Raw genomic sequence first — 21621 nt, 5'->3', positions numbered from 1 at the left:
GCTCTACCAACATCGAATGGTATGTCTTGGCGAAGCTGGTCAAACCATTTCCTCATAACTGCTTGGGTGATCTTCCAACGTCCCTCATTTGGTTGCACGGACCACCCATGGACCCTCTTGATCTCCCCATCACGAACTTGAGGAATCAACACAATCTTCTTCCGCTCTTGGCCTACCTCAAATTGAATGCCCCGACGACACGTATCAACCCAATTAGAATCAATCTCACAAATATTCTTCAAAACCCCAACATGATCTTGAGTCGAATATGCCCGGACCTCAATGTACCTCACCCCATCAACTCGGATGCTAGGCTCAACCTCCACTCGCTCAAAGCCAACCTCAAGTGACATGTCCTCACGCCATATATCAACCCAAATTGGAGCGATCCCTTGAGTACTCTTCACAACCCAAACCTGATTTTGACTTGAATATGCCCGGACTTTGCTATCACTCATTCCACTAACCCGGCTACGATGCTCAATCTCTCCTTGCCCATGGCCCACATCAAACGGAATATCCCGGCGACACTTTTCAACCCACACCATAGTGAACTCAAGCCCACTTAGCTTAGCTCTTCTCTCACCTTGGGTTAACAGTCCCGGAACTTCAAGACTTGCCACGTGACTAACTTGGCCATTATTCTCCAAGTCTTGAATTTCGTCTACCTTCTCACTATCCCTTGGGCGGTTATCCCCATTCATCAAAAGACTTCATAAAACCCACTCTCTTCACCACAAGCTTACTTCTCATTGACTCCTCATAGGGTTGATGCCCCCACAACAAGCACCACATATACCCCCACGCATCCATGTTAATTAAGCACCAAATAATGAGTTCCGAGTTTACCCAATCTTGACTTCCTCCCACCTTTTCTATGTTCCCCGGGAAGCCATTCCCCTTCCATAAACAATCATCATGACCCACAACAAGATCACCCCTCAAGGGCCCATCATAGGGAACATTCTCCCTCAACAATAACCTCACATTCCTCACAACAAGATCACCACTCATGGGTTCACCATAGGAAAGGTCCTCCCTCGACATGCACATCCAACATTCCAACACAAATATTTCAACAAAGCACAAAAGAATAAGTTTAGATTTTACCAAGTAAGAGACTTGATTCCTTTGCATATGGCATGTGCTAGACGTCTCGTTGCTATCAATAGGCTTCATAGAGCAACCTTCATCCTCCTCTTTAGAGCTCAACTCACCATATGTAGAGCTAGGTGTACCATCTCCCGGATCCCATGCTATGTCACGTGGTAGCTTCCTCAAAGGTGGAAGCCCTTTAAGAAGCCCTTTGGGTGGCTCGTTGGAAGGCATGTACTTGTCACCCTCGAACATCGGCTCAACTTCTTCACTTCCAACTTTGCCCTTTCCTTTCTCAATCGCATTCCCTTCCTTAGTGTTAGCTTCATTAAGAGAAAGGATAGGTAAATCATCCACCAAACCCAAGTCATTGCGAACCAACACTTCTTCCGTGCTATCAAGGCATCCATTCTCACCCAACTTCCGAGTTGGATACGCTCTCAAGGTGGTCTTCCTCCTCTCAACCGCATTCTCCTCTTTGGATTTGACTTCATTAGGAGAGTGGCTAGTTAATTCCTCCATGGAACCCAGGTCAAGATGATTCAATGTCTTATCCGTTCCACTAATGCACCCATTCACACTCAGCTCCCGAGTTGGACAATCTTCCAAAGTGGTCTCCGTCTTCTTACCAAGAGAACTCTTCAAAGGTGTAAGAACATATCGGACTCCGCCTTTACGTATAGTGTAGGTGTTGCTTCTTCCCGCATGTGAGGCATCATAATCAAATTGCCATGGCCTACCAAGTAGCACATCACAAGCACCCATCTCCACTACATCACACATAGCTTCATCCCCATAAGCTCCAATAGAGAAAGGAACTTTACACCAATGAGTAACTTGAAGCTTCTCCACCTCGTTGACCCAACCAAGGCGGTAAGGTCTAGGATGTGGCTCAGGAACCAATCCAAACTTACTTACAGCGGACCGACTAATGATATTCACTTGGCTTCCTCCGTCGATCACCATCTCACACTTCTTCCCAAGAACTAAGCATCGAGTTCTAAATAATCGATGACGTTGACTAGGCTCCTCTTCACTAGGCATTGGTACCCTAGTCACCAAATACACATTGTGCTCATTGCCATCATCATCAACTTCATAGGTGTCTTCATACTCAACACTTCTCGCCTCATCCTCATCTTGGAACCGATTTTCCTCACCATCATAAGCATCTTCATTTCGGTCCCACTCTACATTTTCCGACTCATATTCATCTTGGAACCGACTTTCATCATCATCGTAAGCTTTTTCGTTTCGGTTCCATTCTACATGTCCCCACTCATCATCATGATGGAACCTACCTCCATCATACTCATAGATATCTTCGTTGTAGTTCCGTTCAACATCCTCCAACTCATCATCACAATAGAATCTACTTTCATTATCTTCATAATGAACCCCGTGTCGATCCCACTCAACACACCGACGCCCATTCTCATCATAGTAGACCCCATCTACGTCTTCCTCATAAGCGGCCCTATATTAGTTCCACTCAATACTTCGACGTTCATCCTCCTCATGGTAAACTCTACCATCTTCATCATAATCAAACTCATATGCACTATGACAAAGTTCACCATCCTCACATATTTCATCTTCGGAAGCGTGCTCTCTCTCTCTTCAACCTCATCCTCGAATTCACCTTCATAATAATCACATTCCTCATTTCTTACTAGCTCATTCTCGGATTGGTTCTCCTCTTCATCAATCTCCTCTTCTAACTCCTCTTCTTCATGATCATGCTCAAATTCATTTCCCTCTTCATCCACGATCCGTCTTTTCCCCATGACCTTTCGTTTCCTCCCACTCCTCTTCATAATTCGAACCGACTAATTCACGTGCCAAGTCGCCCGACTCAAGAGACATGCTATAACCAAATATGGTAGAACCACCAACATCTCTCCCATCTCCATAGCCATCAATCTCCACACATAAACTAATTTCATCATGCTTCCCAAAGAGATTAACAAGCCCAAACTCCTTCTCCCCTTCTTCAAGACATATGCCATCAATTTCCTTAAGCATACTTATATAGCTAGGCCTAAGGGGCATTTTATCAAACACTTGGAGAGTATCCCTTGCAACATGGGTTTCCTCAATATTACCACACACAAATTCAACCTTCCCCATGTTCTCACACATAAGCATCCCTTCCTCCTCATCCACACATACATTTAAATCCTCATTCATACATTCATATCAAGAACTCCACAATGAGAATTTAAATTGCTAACAACACCACAAACAACCAAATCCTCACTAAGAGTAGGCATACCCACAACTTCCATATCAAGAATTGAAAGCTTTGGATTTACCTTTTCCTTGTGCAATAGAGGACAGATTTGGGATGAATCCTTAGGAGGCGAGATAGTGGTTTCTCCATCTCCTTTCCGTTGGGGTCGACGTTGTCGCCTTCGGCTACTTCGGGTTCTCCTTTAGAGTCTTTCTATCTCTTCTTGCTCCAAGTTCTCTCTTGTCTTTCTTATCATCTCAACATATTAGAGCTCCATCTTCATTGTCTCGGCTTCAAGACGTTCGTTTAAGGCTCGTGAATAACTCGGTTGAATCATTATCGAAAGAAGTCTCTGTTCAAGGAAAACGATCGGCTCTGATACCAACTGATGCAGCGTGGATTTCACTGAAATCGTGACGTGTTAGTTTTAATCGTAAACTAACAAAGATGTTCTTCTCTAGCTAAACTAGAAGGAGTGAATCCCAAGTTCATGGACTAAATCTATAGGAATATGAAATCCCCATTGTTGAAGGTAAAAACCTTAACAAGCTTCTTGAAGAAGTTTAATATTTGATTGATAAAAACAGTTAAAGATTATAATAGAAATAGATGAATTTATATCATCTAAAACCCTAGGACAAATTACATAAAAGGATAACCTACATAATTAATGGAAAGAGTAAAGCTAGGGGTAGAATAGGGAGTAAGTATAAAGGGTGGCAGTCCTGTAAATAAGAAGTGGTCCACAGCATGAAGAACTTGGTGAGGAAGTCTTCTCCAGATAGGGCACGCTTTGCGTGGACCTTGCTACGCCCCGCGTGTTTAAGCTTCTGAACTTCGAGGCTCTTCGTCGACGGGCTTCACGCGTGGCGTCCCTGGAAGTATGCCCCACGTACTTGTCCTCCTGGCCAGAACTCACTTCGGAAGCTCGCTCCACGCTCCGCGCCTCAGAGACACGCCCCGCGTAGTTGACCTCCTGGGTAGCATTATTTCCGAACTTCTGATATGCGCTCCGTGTATGAGGAAGCACGCCCCGCGTGGATGACCTTCGGGACTCTCTTCTCGGATTGGGTTCGGCACGCTCCGCATAGTGATAAACACGCTCCGCGTGTCTTGATGACTACCGCTGCTTCCCTCCTCCTTGGATGGCTCTCCATAGCCCTTGTTAGCTTTGACACTAAGCTCCTCGTCCTTTTGGCCTCGGGAGCGTGGCCAGTGGAAAGATGCCCGCATCAATATATAAAATGAAAAAAAAAATATACATTTATTAAAATAAAAAGAATCTGAGCATTGCACGGGCCAAGAGCTAGAATAATAACATGACTATTGACAGGGGAATTGGAGAAGAGTGTACAAAGAGTTCTTCCGCATAGGGTCCCAAATTTTAGAGGTCCATTTTTTCTATTATATGTTTTTTTTATTATAAAAATCTAATTAAATTGTTGTTATTATTTATTATGTGAAAAATTAAATGAATGTTAATTTATCCAGAAAATTAACGCTCTAAGAGCCTTCAAGGGTCCAATTTTATTATTATTATTATTATTATTATTATTATTATATAATATCTAACTAAATTATTTTTATTATGTCAAAAATCATGTTTAAAGAAGTATTTTAGTGTTTTATTTTGTAGAATCATTATTATTGTATGAAAGTATAATTTTTTTAATGAATAAGGCTAAATGCATGCGATAGTCTCAAGAGTTACTAGAAAAAAAATGATTAAAAATTCTCATAGAAAACTATGTAACTCTACTCAAAATGTAGTTTTTAAAGAAGTATTTAGTAATATTGATTGAGCCATTATTCATCACGTTAAATTATAATAATTATATATTCATTAAATTTTCATATATGCAAAATTATAAACCTATACATAATGTTGAAGAAAATATAAAAAACAACTGTGCAAAGCACGGGTGAAAAACTAGTTATTTTTTCTGAACTTGTCCAAAAAAATTGATTGACCCTAAATTTTTAAAGTGTCTCCATAGTTCACTCCCCTCAACTTGCTTAAAGTATAATCAATTGATCACTTTTTCGATTGCAAAAAAAAAAGTAAGTTGCATGCGTAAGTATGTTGCAGCGCTTTGAAATATTATTACATAATTCACATAATAGATTAAAACATATTTAAAAAAAAAGTTGTTCTTACTTACTGAAAGCCTTGAGTGTTTGACTAGAAGTATTATAGAATTCTCATTATGCACACTTGTGCGAATTGTGTGTGGTCAAAACTGAGTAGGGTGTACTTGGGTTTTGGGTTGTGAGTGAGTGATTGAGTGTTATAATATTTATATTTCATTCTCTTATAGTGCAAAGAGCTTCCTGCAATAGCTCCAAGGATTAGCCACTATTATATAGAGAGAGACTCTTCAATAATAAATTATTAATAAAAAAATGAAATAAAGAGATACTAAGAGTTGAGAGATGTTCTCTGTTAATAGAGATGATGAGTAGGCTTTTAGTGATTCGAGGAGCCACTAAGAGGCTGTTAGAGCTGAAATTCAACACTTACTTCTTAAATTTTAACTTAAGAGACCAACTAAAAGGTTTTTGGAGATACTCTTAGAATTTAGAACCTCGTGCTAAAGCTTTGGTAGTTTTACTTTTTCAAAGTGTGTGCATAACATCTTCCGCGTGCAATTTAGTTCTTTGTTACTGAGTGATTAGTTGACTGTATTTTAAACAAGTTGATAAGCTATCGATATATTTTAAGCAAGTTGATGGGGCTTTCGAGACAATTTAAAAGTTCACAGACCAATCAATATTTTTGGACAAGTTTAGGGAGCAAATGATGCATTAATTTTTTTATTTATATTCAATATTTCAAATTACAATCCACCAAAATTCACGAAAATTTATCTAGTTTAACTAAGATTTTATTTTAGGAGTTTCACCACAACAAACAACAACAACAACAACAAAGTCTTAGTCCCGAAATGATTCGGGGTTGGCTAACATGAACCATCATATAAAACCGTGAAAATCAAGTCGTGTCAGCGACACAGATTCGCTCCATCCACTCCGTCCTATCCTCTACCATATTTTCCTCAATTCCTAGTAAACTCATATCACTCTCGATCACCCTCCTCCAAGTTTGCTTAGGTCTTCCCCTACCCCTCACCACTACATCCCTTTGCCACTCTTCGGTTCTCCTAACCGGCACATCAAGCGCTCTACGTCTCACATGGCCAAACCACCTTAGTCGGTTTTCTCTCATTTTATTCTCAATAGATGTGACCCCTACTTTTGTCCTAATTATTTCATTACGCACCCGGTCCTTTCTCGTATGACCACACATCCATCTCAACATACGCATCTCCGCCACCGACATCTTATGGATGTGGCAGTGATGAAATAAAATGGAATTACAGTGATGAAAATTTAATATTTTAAATATTAAAAACTGAAGTTTTTTTTTATCAGAAGAATAAGTATTTTAAAAATCAATACATAATATTTAAGAGAGAATATAAATATAACTAAAAGATAACAACTTTTTAGTAATTTTCCCATCATTTGACTGATATGTGGGAAATATCAATTAAATCGTTTTTAGTTTATTAGCATGCGTTTTGAAGTTAATTAGGTATTACTTGTTTTTTTGGATGAAGTATACATGTACATTAGTCGATTTTGTTGTTTAGTTTTTTTATTAGGAAGAATGTATGTAACGGCTATAGTGGAAATGATCGTATATGGTACTTTTTATACTCATGAATAAAAAAGTTCCTCTTCATCCTCGGAAATCTCTCTCTTTCCTTCTCCCTTTCTTATCTTATTTTTGGAGATATCATTTGGTATCATTGAAACTTTCCTCACCTGTGACTTAGCCCTCGCCACATCCAAACTTCTGCCATGACTGAACCTCTTTCCTAAAAGTTTAAGAAAATTTAAGAAAACCTCAAATATATTGGAAGGCTTGTTCGCAGAGCATAACAAAAAGGCAAGAACAAATCATCGTCGAGCTTATCATCAATAAGTAGACAAACATCGTTATTGAAGAGCTCAAGGCTCTGTTTTTGAATCATAACTTCTCAAATTCCAATCCTAGCCCTAATGAAACCGTTAATCCCAATAGCTCTTCTAATCGCAACCCAAATCTCATTGTTAACTTAAATTCCCCTAACCTAGAAACTGAGTTATACCAGTTTTCTACCCGATTCACTAATGGATCTGATTAAGAAGGATTCAAATGAAGTCATCGAGCATTAAAGGAAGGGAACTTTATCCTCTTACATCCGATCGAAAGCAGCGAACTGCAAAAAAAAAAAAAAAATCGGCAAGAAGAGATATCGTTCATTCTATCTTCTGAATCTCAGAAACTGAACTTGCATTTTGAAGGAATTGTTCAAGGCCAGTGGGAAGCAATATAACAGAATAGAAATTTGATTTCAAATCCACCTATTTATGATACGAGACACACTAATCTAGACAAATATGAGAAACCTAATTTTCTATGTATTTTCCAATCTTACATTGTTGTTATTACTGCATTAATTGATATGTATTGTAGAAGCACAGATGTTGAAAATGGAAGGTGTGTGTTGATTGATCGTGAAATGGAGTGTTTTAGTATTATATTTGCTCTGGATTTACTTGTGTCGAAGCCCTTGTCATATAAAATTGTTGGCACTGATGGGAATTTGGGCATTCAGAAGGATTTGGCTGGTTGGAAATATACATGGCTTCTCAATATGTAAGTGGATGATCAAGGAACGTTTTCACGATTTTTATTGCCATATTTTGTAAAGGCATTGTTAGTAGTTAAGGCTACACACAATATTCTTTTGTGACATTACAATATAAGTATGTTTTGGATATATATCAGGGGATATTTGTGAAAAAGTTCTTAAGTTTATTGCTTTATCAAAATGCCATAAGGAGTTATGTTCTAAATAGAGGCAAGCCTTACAAATAACCTTGCAACATGGAGAAAAAAATTGTTGGGGTGATTCAATTGAAAAAATTGCAAAATGCTACCAACTCCCAATATTATTCTCAAATTTCAAGAGCCATTTGGGATCTTATCCAGCTGCTAGTGAAGGAGCCCATCGTAGTATTGTCCTTGTGGACAAAGATACTGTAAAGATGCTTTACAACAAGGTGTCTCATTTTGAATAAGCCTTTTGTTGCTTATATTTACAATATGTAATAAGTAAGGATCAAACGTTTGAGTTTCAGATTTAGAGAGCTTGTGAACTCGTAAATGTAGTAGGTTTTGTTCTTCCTGCTGCTATAGGTTATAGAAATGAGCATCACATTTGGATTGTCAACCTAATGTGCACAATGGACTGTATGATGATGCATCTTTCATACTTCGGCTTCTTAATGCGATAAATGGCCTGAATAATTATGTAACATCATATCTTTACACTTGACTAGAACTATAGTTGAAGTCCTACTTGAGGCAAATTCTAGTGCTACAACAACTAAATTTGAGCATGGAGAAACAACTAAATATAGGCACAAAGAAGAACATAAATATCACACTTCTCTAATAAGAGTTGCCTATGCAGGGTGGGATTTGTACTGGGTTGCATCAGTTGGAGATGTCATTAAGAAATTGCTAGAGATGTGTCACTCTTATTTTCAGTAAGAGCTGATGGATAAAGCAATCCATGTTACTGTTAGAGATGGAGATTTGGAGATTCTCGATGAGTTTTTTTACTGTTCTAATGGTAACAACCTTGGGAAGGGTGGTTTCTGAGCAGTTTACAAATGGTCGTTACACACGATAGAAAAGAAATTGCAATGGAGAGACTATCAAAATATTCTGGATAAGAAAGTGAGAAGTTTAAGAATGAAGTTGCATTGATTAGTAATGAGGACACAATAGCTAGAATTTTGGGGTTGGTAGTCAGTCTTAATTTTTCGCTAGTTGTCCATAATATTCCGTACAAAGCACTCATTACAAAGGTTATTTTACAAGAAATAAGATCACTTGAAATTGCAATAGAAGTCCAACCTGTAGATTTTCATAGGCATAATACCCATTAAGATCCCTAAACTAAAGCTTCAAAATCAATTAGGATCTTAAACTATCAAAATCATCAATCAAATCCCTGAAATAAGCAAAAATCATCAACTGAGTGATATAGATTGAAGTCGGGTGAAGGTTTTAATCGTAAACCAACAAAGATTACAAACTTTTCTAGCTCAACTAGAAGGTTGGATAAACCCACAAGGATAATCTTGGTGCTCCAATGGAGGCTTTAATTTCAAAATAATATCAAAGTTGGTTCATATTACAAACAAAAGAGCTTATATACTCTCCCAAATAATAAGGGAAATGACCCTAAAGTCCAAAGTAGGGTTTCTAGGTTAGCATTAAGGATAGGGTCATATTGGAAAAGAGAATAGCAAGGGTAGTGTTGGTAAATAGTAGTAGTGGCAAAACAGTAATTTCAATTGAGGCAAAAAATGGTCCCCAACAAGGAAGAACTTGGTGGAGAAGTCTCCTTCCGGAAGCACACCCCGCGTAACCTAGAATACGCCCAGCGTATAGGAGTCTCTAGGATTGGGAGCCTCACGAAGACGGACTCCACGCGTGGCGTGTCTGGGTATCTGTCCCACGTACTTGACCTCCTGGGCTTGAGGACTCAACTTGGTGCGGGTCACGCTTGGCGTCTAAGAGAGTATGCCCCGCGTACTTGACCTCCTGGGGTGATTCACTTCTGAAGCCTCTCTCCGCGCCCCGCGTACTAGTTAGGGCGCTCCGCGTGGATGAGTCACTAGGCTTTCCTCCGGAAACAGGGGTCTCCACGCCCCGCACGCTCTTAGACATGCCTCGCGTGTTCGGTTGGTTGTCATGGCTCTTGCTTCCCCCAATGGATCTCTACGTGTCTCGTTTCTAGTCTCCGGGTTCATGCTTGAGGACGAGATGCCCTCATCACTGATTCCTCATCGAAAATCATTCGGTTAAACAGTTTTAGAGTCTTCCCCCCAAATCCATTTTAAGCCAACGCAAATATCATTAAAGTTCATGTCAAATAGTCACAGTTTCTGATTTTAAGATGGGATAAGGACTCAATTGATGATTTTTTTCTTAATTTATGGACTAAATTGATGATTTTGATAGTTTAAGGTCTTAATTGACTTTAAAGTTCTAATTTAGGGGTCAAAATGAGTGTTATGTCATTTTTATATCATTCCTAAGAATTTGGAGCTATTTCGTAGACTTTATGTTGAGTTACCATCACCTGTAAAGAATAACTTTAGATATTGTGCTTTAGAAGTGATGTTTGATGTGTTGGAAGATAGAGGGAATGAGGCGGCCACTAAAATTTGATCCTTTGATTTGTGAGGTGATCTGAGGGGCCAATTGGGAGTTCACATTTAATATTCAGAAAATGTATCGAGATGTGAACCTTGAGGATAAAATTCTAAAGGGGGCGAATTGATACGTGGAAAATTTCAATTAAGTCGCTTTTAGGTTATTAGTATATGTTTCAAAATTAATTAGTTATCAGATCTGTTTTAGATGAAGTACACTTTTACGTTAGTCCATTTTATCATTTAGCTTTTCTTTTTTTTTTTGAAAGTAGGAAAAATGTAAGGTTTAATGGCTATACTGTAGAAATGTTGTATTCCGCTACTTCTTATAATGATGAGTTGAAAAATTCTTCTTTCTCCTTAGATTTCTCTATTTTTTTTTTTTTTTTTTATAACGTGGATTTTTCTATGTTTCCTTCTCCTTTTCTTACCTCATTTTGGAGGTACAAAAAAACATGTTTGTACAAAGCATAACAAATGAAACTGTAGTGATGAAAAATTAATATTTAAATATTAAAAAATGAAGTATTATTTTTTATCATAAAAATAAAATGAAGTATTTTAAAAAACTCAATACAGAATATTTAAGAGAATATAAAAATAACTAAAAACAACAAATCTAATACCTAAAAAAATAATTATATGAATATACCATTTTTAGTAATTTCCCCGTCATTTAACACTTATTTATCTACCTTTGAATAATAAATAAATAATTATCAAAAAAAAATAATAATAAATAAATAAATAAATCCATCAAATCAAGTGCTGTTGAAAGTTGATTCATGGACGCGGTTTTAAGAAGTGTGGGGACAGTTAAGAGGCATCGTAGTCATGAAATACGGTGCCGTAATGTACAGTTAATAGGACAAAGGACATTGCCCAAAAAAACTTAGAAATATTTCTAAAAAACAAATTAAAATATTTTTAAAATAAACTAAAAAGTAAAAAATATATAAAAAAAATAAATTAAAGCTTTGTTAGTTTTAGAGAAAAAAAACAAGTAATTCATTCTTCCGATTTGCTTTAAATTTTTTTTTTAGAAAAATGCTTATAATTTCATTAGATAAAAAAAATATAATAAAAAAATATAAAAAATAAAACTTAACATGACTACAGGTTAATTAAAATAAATATAATATTCACCAAGCCATTAAAATGATTACAAATGGCAAAAAGAATTCATAAGACATAAAAAATATAAAACAACAATATATTTTTCATAAAAATCTAAATTTTTAAAAAGAAATCTGCAATCCAAACTTAATCATTTAGACTATTCTGAATATTTGGATTTGAGTCATTTTTTTTGCAACCACGTTGATTTATTGATCTACGGATAACATTTCCGCTTTTGCTAAATCTGAAAAAAAGCATAAACTACAAAATAATAGAGAATAGATACAATCAAACGGATAAAGAGTTCTGATGAAATATATGAATACATAGTAAAAAAACAATAAAAAGAAATATTGAAACCTAAATAAATTTTATTATTTGGTTTTAGTGCTTATAAATAAATTTTTATTATAAAAAAATGTAGTAATATTTTTTATTTTAATACTTTTACGAATAAATAAGAAAATGTCAATTTTAATTTCAAAAATGAAGTTGCCCCTCAATTTAGATTTTTTTTTATAGCTTTTAATCTTAAAAATCCCAAATAAAAACACTCTATTAGTAGGTGATCTGTAAATTTCACTGTAAACTCCCGTCGAGGTCTGTGGTTTGCCCTGATTTTAGGAGTGGGTAGACCTACCCTTACCTAAACTTTTTTCCTACCAAAAAATTAAAAATAAACAACTTCAAAAGATCGAATAAAAATAAACAACTTCAAAATATGATTGAAATAGAACACTCTTATATAGAAAGTGTATCATAAATAAAAACGTACGCAATTAATTTATTTTGCCCATCTAAACTCTATACTACTCATTATATTTTTCTGCACGGTCTTAAATATCATAATAGAATCGCCGATTCTGATCCACCTTAATTATTTTTTTTGTTTTATTTCAGGTACTTTAAAGATTTTATAAAAAAAAACTCAGTTCAAATTATATCACATCAAAAATTAAAACACAAGTTAAGGAATATTAAAGGTAATTTCTTCATAAAACTAACATACAAATTTATACTAATTAATTTATTATTATTTCCATATGTTGTTACAATATTATTACTTTTAGATCACTATGGATTTTTGTCTTAAACAATTTTGTTTTTTCACTTTAGGAGCAAAATTGAGAGGTTATTTATTTCACATTTTTGAAGCAATGTTTAACGTTTTACTCTTGATCGCAAGAAAACAGTTAAAATAGTATTTGGTTAGGTTTAAAAACACCAGCTTTTAGTATTTTTTATGAAAACATCTAAGTTTCGGAATTTTTCATAAAAAAACTTATTTTTTGAACTTTTAATGAATAATTATTTGTAGTTATTTTATAACATGGTTTTTTTAACATTATTTTTATTTCTATAATATTATTGTCGAAAGAAGAAGATTTTGCTGCGTCCAGTAAAACTTTATTTTAAATTATTTATTTAGATTATTTTTATTAATTTGTGTAATATATTTTTTATTTTAGAATTTATTTATTTTTTCTTACAAATAGAATTTATTTGTTAATTATTTTAAAACATGTCTCCTTTCAAAAATAATAATTTAGAATATGTCCATATTAGACATTTTATATACTAACAACAATAATTTATCGTAATTTTATTAACTAATAATTAAACAACTAATAACAAACAACTAACATCAACAATAAATAATTTACTGCAACCACAAATAACTAACACCAATAACAAACTGCAGCATGTGGCGGTCAATCCTATTTGTGTTATATGTAATTTAGATTTTGAGTATTTTTTACATATGTTTAGAGATTGCATTCACGCTCTTTCTGTTTGGAACGCGTTTGGTTTGGGTAGAGTGTTGGGTGGCGATTTTCTTTGCTTTAAAGATTGGTTAGAATTCATTTTTGCGAATTTTAGTGCTGAGAATTGTTATTTGTGGGCTATAGTTGTGTGGAATATGTGGCTGAATAGAAACAATTCTATTTGGAATAATTCAAGAAATTCTGCATATGTTTATTTTCGTATGACGTGCATTGGGTTGAAGGAGTGACATGATGCTTAATCAAAGGGGATGAATGTTTGTGCACAGGTTGGTCCAGGTGGCTCAGGGTCTACTCGATGTGCGATTCGTTGGTTACTCAATGTGGATGCCTCTATTATCTCGGGGTCGGGTTTACTAGGTTTAGGGATGGTGCTACGGAACTACAACGACAAGTTTTGTGGAGCATTTTTCAAACTTGTGCGGGGTGATTTCTTACCTCGTGTAGGAGAAACTATGGGCATTCGGGAAGCTCTAAGTTGGCTCAACATAAAGGATATGGAATACTATCTTGTTGAAATCCATGCAGAGGAGGTGGTTTTAGATCTTGATCAACCTGCCTTCAAGTCTTGTTACAGCCTTGTTCTTGATGATTGTAATAGGTTGATTCATTCATTTAATGGTTTAGTATCATTTTTGCTATTCGTTCTGCGAATAGTGTTGTCCATAAACTTGCAAGGGCATCATATTCTATGTCCTGACTGATTGAGTGTTATACTAGTCCTCCAGATTTCATTGTTCAAGCTTTGTGTTTTGATTCTATTTAATACACGGTCTTTTCTTAAAAAAACAATTTACTGCAACCGCAAATAACTAACCTCAATAACAGTTTACTGCAACCATAAATAGCTAACAAAAACAAAAACATTATTTTTTTTATCATTATGGTGGGGTATCTATTGACTAGACTAACCGAGGATACAAGACCCCCAATTCGTCACTAAAAAGAATATTTGGGATGCCTGCAAGTGGCACACCACACTCGTGATGACCCAAAGTATCTGTCCCCGTGAAGTTCGTCATTCAATCAGCTGCCCGATTGTCTTCTCTGTAGACGTGCTGAAGTCTAACAGTCGAATTCCGAACCAGGAGCTCTTTACACTTCCTAATGAGACAAAAGTACTTAGGTTGGGATTCATTGTATTGCAGTAGCCTAATCACCACCTGTAAATCAATTTCCACGATAATCCTCCGGAGCCCAAACCGTCAAGCTAGTTAAAGCTAGTTCAAGCCCGAAGTATAAACCCCAAATTTCCGCTAAAACTAGCGTACAGATCCCTAAATTTGCCAAAAAAGAAAACCTTCTCCATTTCTATTATATTGATCATAAATGAACAAATAATTTAATTTTTCAAATTATATTATCGTATTAATCCGTATTTTTACTAAATTTAAAATTTAAATGGAAAAGAAAAATAGTGTGGCAACACGGATCTTGTTGCTGCCTGCCGTCGTTGTTGTGTGTATTGTAATACTAAAATGAGGACGCGTCAAGCGAAATCAACTGACACGTGTCACTAGTTCAGTGGATAGTATTTTCTCTCACTTAACTGTCGGTCGTAGAGCTATTCCAAAGGAGTATGGCTATTATAGAGGAATTGACGGCGATATTGTGGATAACACTGTCCGTAGTCGTTAGAATTGGTCTTCTGTCATCTCTATTTTCGACATTCGCACCTTAAGCGAGTATAATCCACGCTCCATTCATTTGCTGAATATGTATGAGCAAAACTGAAGTGAAAAATCCAAAAACCAAACCACATGAATCCGGATTGAATATTTACTTCGGTGTTTTTCTATCGAACCAAATTACATTATTTCTCCTAATTAATAGAGATAATATCTTAAAATAGTCTAAAATTTTTTAAGAAAAAACTTATTTAATTTTAACGTATTATAATTTCAATGGGTAAATTACACCCATGGCCACTGAACTTTATCCATTTTCACATTACGACCACTAAACTTCATTTTTCCCGGTATGGCCACTGAACTTTACACCTTTTAACACCGGTGGCCACTTAACGTCTCAAAACGACCGTTGACGGCTAAAAATAAAAAATCCAATTCGTTAATGATATTCTAAGGAACTTTAATTCTTGAAAATTTTCGTTTTGAAGTCATTTGTGTGTTGAGGTTAAGCACGACAAAACTCAGCTAGAAAAGTTGCGGGCATGCTCGATTATAGGCTCGTGAACACGTTCATGAACGAATTCTACTGTAATGTTATTGAACAACCTCGATAAAGGTTCGTAAATAAACTCATGAATAATATCGAATATTATTTATATATTAATAATTATAATTTGATATGATTATAATATTAGGTTAGAAGGATATGGTAGGGAAGGACTTTAGAGTTGAATTCTCCTCATCTCTTCTCATTCCTCTTTTAATTTCACCTCCCTCTCCGCACACTAATTTTTTATTTAATGATTAAAACGAGATTGTTAGTGTTTACGTATAGAAAATTGTATTATTTCATTTACTAAACGTGTTATTGTTTTATTTGAGGTTATTTCATTTTCGTTAACACAATAAACAAGCTTCAATCATGAACATACTTAACAAGTTGTTCACAAACAAAATAAATAAGCAACTCACGAGCTAAGCTCGTGAACAAAATAAACGAGTTAGCTCATAAACAGTTCGTGAAAATGTATTTCTGAACGAACTGAACTCGAACATAAATTTCAGCTCCAACCAAACTCAAAACTCGATTCGAACTTGTTAAAATATAACAAACTGAGTCTGAGCAAGTCACCGCTCGACTCGGCTCGATTACAGAACCAAATTGATTTTGTAATATTGTTCACACTAAATATGTAAATACGAACGTGTGATTCACGCGCTCATTAAGAAGAGTATTAAATAAAAGCAAAGTAATATAACCCCAAAAGTCAAGCCGTGAAATAACCCATTGTTAAAGCAGTGCCGGCCAAAATCGCTACTTGTCTCGAAATTACCGTGTGCCACGTAACCTGGACAACATTATAATTTTTTCACAATTTTGTCTCCACACTCTCATCTTTTGGGCGGCGGCCCCCCAGTCAAACTAATCGTTGACTCAACCTCTCTTTCCTTCTTTCCTTTTCTATAAATCCCATTCCCCCCCACTTCTCCTCCTAAACATCAAACCCCCATTCCCTTCTCCGGCCACCTGATTTTCACCAAATCTGAATCTCAAAACTCCACAAAATGGCTCCGAAAGAGAGAATCAACCTCACAGAAAAGAAAGAGATGCATTACAGAGGCGTCAGGAAGAGGCCCTGGGGCCGATACGCCGCCGAAATTCGAGATCCCGGGAAGAAAAGCCGTGTTTGGCTAGGCACATTTGATACCGCTGAGGAAGCAGCTAGAGCTTATGATAAGGCGGCGCGTGAGTTTCGTGGCTCCAAAGCGAAAACTAACTTCCCTTTCCCTACCGAAACCCTTGCTCCGATCAACACCAAGGTTATTTCTCCTATTCCGATTGATAATAATAATATTAATAATAATAATCAAAATAATCAGACGCCGAGCCAGTGTAGCACGGTGGAATCCTCGAGTCCTCCGGCAGCGCGTGAGGTGATGAATCGTAACAGTAATATCCGATCCGTGAGTGCGGTTGTTGGAAGGTTTCCGTTTGTTTATCAGCCGCAGAACGTGATGAGCGGTGGAGGTCCGATTTGGTTTTTCGACGGGAGTGTTAGGCAGGCGGCGGCTGAGTATGTGAATGTGACTACGCAGCAATTTCCTCTCCGGTTTGAGACGGTAGGTGGAAATGATTTTAACGGTGGAACGCAGAGTGATTCTGATTCGTCTTCCGTCGTGGACGGCAAACCGGCGATGGATTTCGATCTTAACCTTCCTCCGCCGCTTGAAGACGCTTGATGATGATGAGATGATTGTTAATTTTTTTTTTTGTTTTTGCTTAACCTTGATTATTAAGACTAATTAATCATCTATGTTGTAGCGTAAAAGATCGATGATGTTTGTTTAATGGATTATCGATGGATGTAAATAAGTTTAGGATCAAAGAAGGGTTTTTTTTGCAACTAAGGGAGTAAATTTTAATTTTTCAAAAGTTGTTTTTGTTGTAAACTCTCATTTCTTACCTGTTATTTTTTGTTTTTTCTGGTAATTCTAATGGAAATTATGACTTCTAATTGAATAATTTTGTTTATTTTATTTAAATGTTGTTCAATGGGTTTTCATTTATTTTAAAAAAGGAATGTAGATCTTATCTTATCTTCTATTGGTAGCTAATTCAATTCGGTTTTTGTGTTAATCTTATGATTAATTGAAGGTTAATTTCTATTTCTATAGCTCGTTTATTGATTTTAATGTTACTTTCTATTTTCTAAATTCATACATCACTATGTCATATTATTTCCTAACAAATTAGTAGGATAATTAGTAGGATTACTAGTAGGATAGAGATCAACCGTTTTCGTTTTCGTTTTCGTTTCAACTAAGAGTGTGCATTCGTCGTTAGAGAGCCTCAATGAGAATGAAGATTTTGGAAGCCTCAATGAGAACAAAGATTTTGAAAAAAAAAATCCAATTTTAAAATAAAAACAGAGATAAAAGGATCGCTTCATGAGGAACGAGAACTTCAACCTTTTTTCACTTCAATGAGAGCATGAATTCTCCATTCTCGTTAGAGATATGCCTCAACGAGAATGATGACACTAAAAAAATTTCTGATTTTAATTCTTTATTCTATTTGGAGATTCTCTCTAATGATGATCGAGATGAAGAAGCGCACCAATGAGGATGGAGAACTTCAGTGAGAACATAAATTCTCCATTCTTGTTATAGATTTGCTGCAACGAGGATAGAGACTCCTAAGAAGTCCCCGATTTTAATTCTTCATTTTTGTTAAGGTTCGTTTCAATGAAGACGGAGATCAAGAATCGCTCTAATAGAAATGAAGATTTCGAAAAAAAATCTCCAAAAATCGCAACGAGGAATCTTGAATTCTCAAAATTGAGACCGAGAACACTCTTTCCTTATTGGTGGGTATTCCAAGATTATTAAATGAAATTCTAAGTATAGTAAGTTTATTAAGTAATATTAACTTTTCTACTTAATACTCTAAAAGAGTGTCATGTGAGCAATTACAATTAGTTAGTCAAAAGACAATTAGTTTTCAGTTAGTTTTGGCGCTGAAATCAGTTTAGCAATTGGTGAGCTGGAATTCCTTTTATAATTTTTCATTCTTGTTGGAGATTCACTCCAATAAAGGAGGAGGTCAAGAATCGCTCCAATGAGGATGGAGAACTTCAATTAGAGCATGAATTTCTCATTATTGTTAAGCACGAATTCTCAATTCTTGTTAGAGATTTGCCTCAAGAGAATGGAGATTTCGAAAAAAAATCCAATTTTAATTCTTCATTCTTGTTGGAGATTCGCTCCAATAAAAACGGAGATCAAAGAATCACTCCTTAATCACTCCATTGAGGAACAAGAACTTCAACCTTTTTTCACTTCAATGAGGGCATGAATATTCCATTCTCGTTATAGATATGCCTCAACGAGAATGGAGATACTGAAAAAATCTCTGATTTTAATTCTTCTTTCTCGTTGGAGATTCGCTCCAATGATGATCGAGATGAAGAAGCGCTCCAATGAGGATGGAGAACTTCAATGAGAGCATGAATTCTCCATTCTTGTTAGAGATTTCCTACGAGGAGGATAGAGATTCCTCAAAAAATCCCCGATTTTAATTCTTCACTTTTGTTAAGGTTCGTTTCAATGAAGACAGAGATCAAGAATCGCTCCAATAAGGACAGAGATTTCAAAAAAATCTCAAAAAATCAAGGATGATGAATCTTGAATTCTCAAAATTAGGACAGACAACACTCTTTCCTTATTGGTGAGTATTCCAAAATTATTAAATGAAATTCTAAGTATAGTATATAAATTTATTAAACAATATTAACTTTTTTACTTAACCCGTAAAGAGTATCACGTCAGCAATTGCAATTAGTTAGTTAAAAGGCAATTAGTTTTCTATTAGTTTTGTCGCTGAAATCAGTTTAGCAACTTGTGAGCTTGCATTCCTTTTATAGTTCTTCATTCTTGTTGGGGATTCGCTCCAACAAAGAAGGAGATCAAGAATCGCTCCAATGAGGATAAAGAACATCAATGAGAGCATGAATTTCTCATCCTTGTTGATCATGAATTCTCAATTCTTGTTAGAGATTTGCCTCAACAATGATAGATACTCTAAAAAAATGTCTGATTTTAATTCTTTATTTTTGTTAGAGTTTCGCTCTAATGAGGATAGATATTCCGAAAAAATCTCCAAATGTCGGGGATGAGGAATCTTTTATTCTCAAAATTGGACGGAAAATACTCATCTCCAAAAGCCACTGATGAGGAATCTTTTATTCTAAAAAATTGGACGGAAAATACTCGTTCTTTAATCGTGGGTGTTCCAAAATTATTAAATGAAATTTTGAGAATATATATAAATTTATGTGAAATGTATTGGAAGGTAAGAAACTTTGAGAAAAAGGGAATGTAGTTTCATTTTATTAGGATTTACTTATTTACAACACCATTATATACGGTTTAAATGGAAATGAGAAGATTTAACTAACTTAATTCTAACCTAACAAGAAATAGTTAGTTAACCACAACAACAACAACAACAACAACAAAGCCTTAGTCCCGAAATGATTCGGGGTCGGCTAACATGAACCATCATATAAAACCGTGAAAATCAAGTCGTGTCAGCGACACAGATTCGCTAAAACTAAATTAGCCAGGGTTGCATTGCATTTAGATAGAGTTGCATGTATTGTAGTAAGTTCCATGCATGGTGTATAATAACATGCATAATAGTATTCTCACAACCCCTCCTCAAGATGAAGCATGGAAGCTAGCAACCAGATTCGGCTTTGTGACAAAGCTGGCAACCAGATTCAGCTTTGTGACAAAGCTGGTCACATATTCTCGAGACTGCAAGATTTAGTGAAGAGGTATGTAAATTGGTTATGAGTAGGGGGTATGAATGAAGCCATTTCTGACGTGTTCTAGTATAAGATGGAAATCAATGTCCATATGCTTTGTTTTACCATTGGAGGTAGTGTTTGGGCTAAAGCAATGACAGACTTACTATCACAATGCATGGTAATAAGAAGATGAATGTTGAAACCAAGATCTTGCAAGATAAACTATATCTATTCAAGCTCATAGTTGGTGGTAGCCATGCTACGATATTCAACCTCAGTAGAAGAGCGGTTGACTTTGTTTTGTTTCTTTGTTTTCCAAAAAACAAGAGAGAAACCTAAAAAATGCATAAACGAGTTATATACCTTCTGGTTTCTTTATACTTGCCCTAGTATACATCATAATAGTCAGTGATAAAATAAAGATTAAATGAACTGGGATAAAAGAGACCAATATGGCTAGTGTCATTGAGATACTGAAGAACATGTAAAGCATCATTGAGATGATGATCACAAAGACTTTACATGTATTGACTGAGCTGTTTGGTTACAAAGGTAATGTTAGTGCTGTTGAATTGAAGATAAAGTAACCTTCCAATAAGTCTTCGAAAGTGGAAGGATCATGTAAAATATTATCGAGTTCATGTATAATGATGCCATGTGTCATTGGATTAGCTACTGAATTTGCTTTAGTAAGACCATCATCTTTCAGTAATATATTTGGTTTGAGAGAGTAGAATACCAATAGAATAACGAGAAGTTTCTATGCCCACTAAGGTCTTTGATGGTAAAAATATTATGAAGAAAAAATTTAACATAATATATCAACTTGTCACTAAATCCCATTAAGAGTATGTCATCGATATAGATAATGAGAACAAAAAACGAATTAAATATTTGGTAAAGGAAGAGACAATGGTCATGAGGTGATCTGGTAAAACATAAGAGAGCAATAAAGTAAAGGTTTGTTTATGCCCCTAGCGACCAACCTGTTTGAAGCCATAAAAGGGATTTAATAAGCTTACATACTTGTCCTTTAACTTTTTAATAGTAACCAAGAGGAGGTCGAAGGTATATATCCTCATGAAGAATGTCATGTAAGTATGCATTGTTGACATCAATCTGATGAATGTTCCAAGGTTTTGCTATTGCAATAGCAAAAAGAATCT

The 21621-nt window shown here is 35.6% G+C and overlaps 1 protein-coding gene across 1 annotated transcript; it reads left to right on the top strand.

Moving 5' to 3' along the window:
* Positions 1-16630: 16630 nt before the first annotated feature.
* On the top strand, positions 16631-17681 carry LOC136230306 (ethylene-responsive transcription factor 4-like). The gene has a single exon (XM_066019346.1). The coding sequence runs from the start codon at positions 16710-16712 to the stop codon at positions 17382-17384; it is 675 nt and encodes a 224-aa protein (XP_065875418.1). The 5' UTR covers positions 16631-16709; the 3' UTR covers positions 17385-17681.
* The last annotated feature ends 3940 nt before the right edge of the window (positions 17682-21621 follow it).

The sequence above is a fragment of the Euphorbia lathyris genome, chromosome 5, assembly GCF_963576675.1.
Source record: "Euphorbia lathyris chromosome 5, ddEupLath1.1, whole genome shotgun sequence".
Lineage (NCBI taxonomy): Eukaryota > Viridiplantae > Streptophyta > Magnoliopsida > Malpighiales > Euphorbiaceae > Euphorbia > Euphorbia lathyris.
This window is presented reverse-complemented; position numbering and strand designations above follow the sequence as displayed.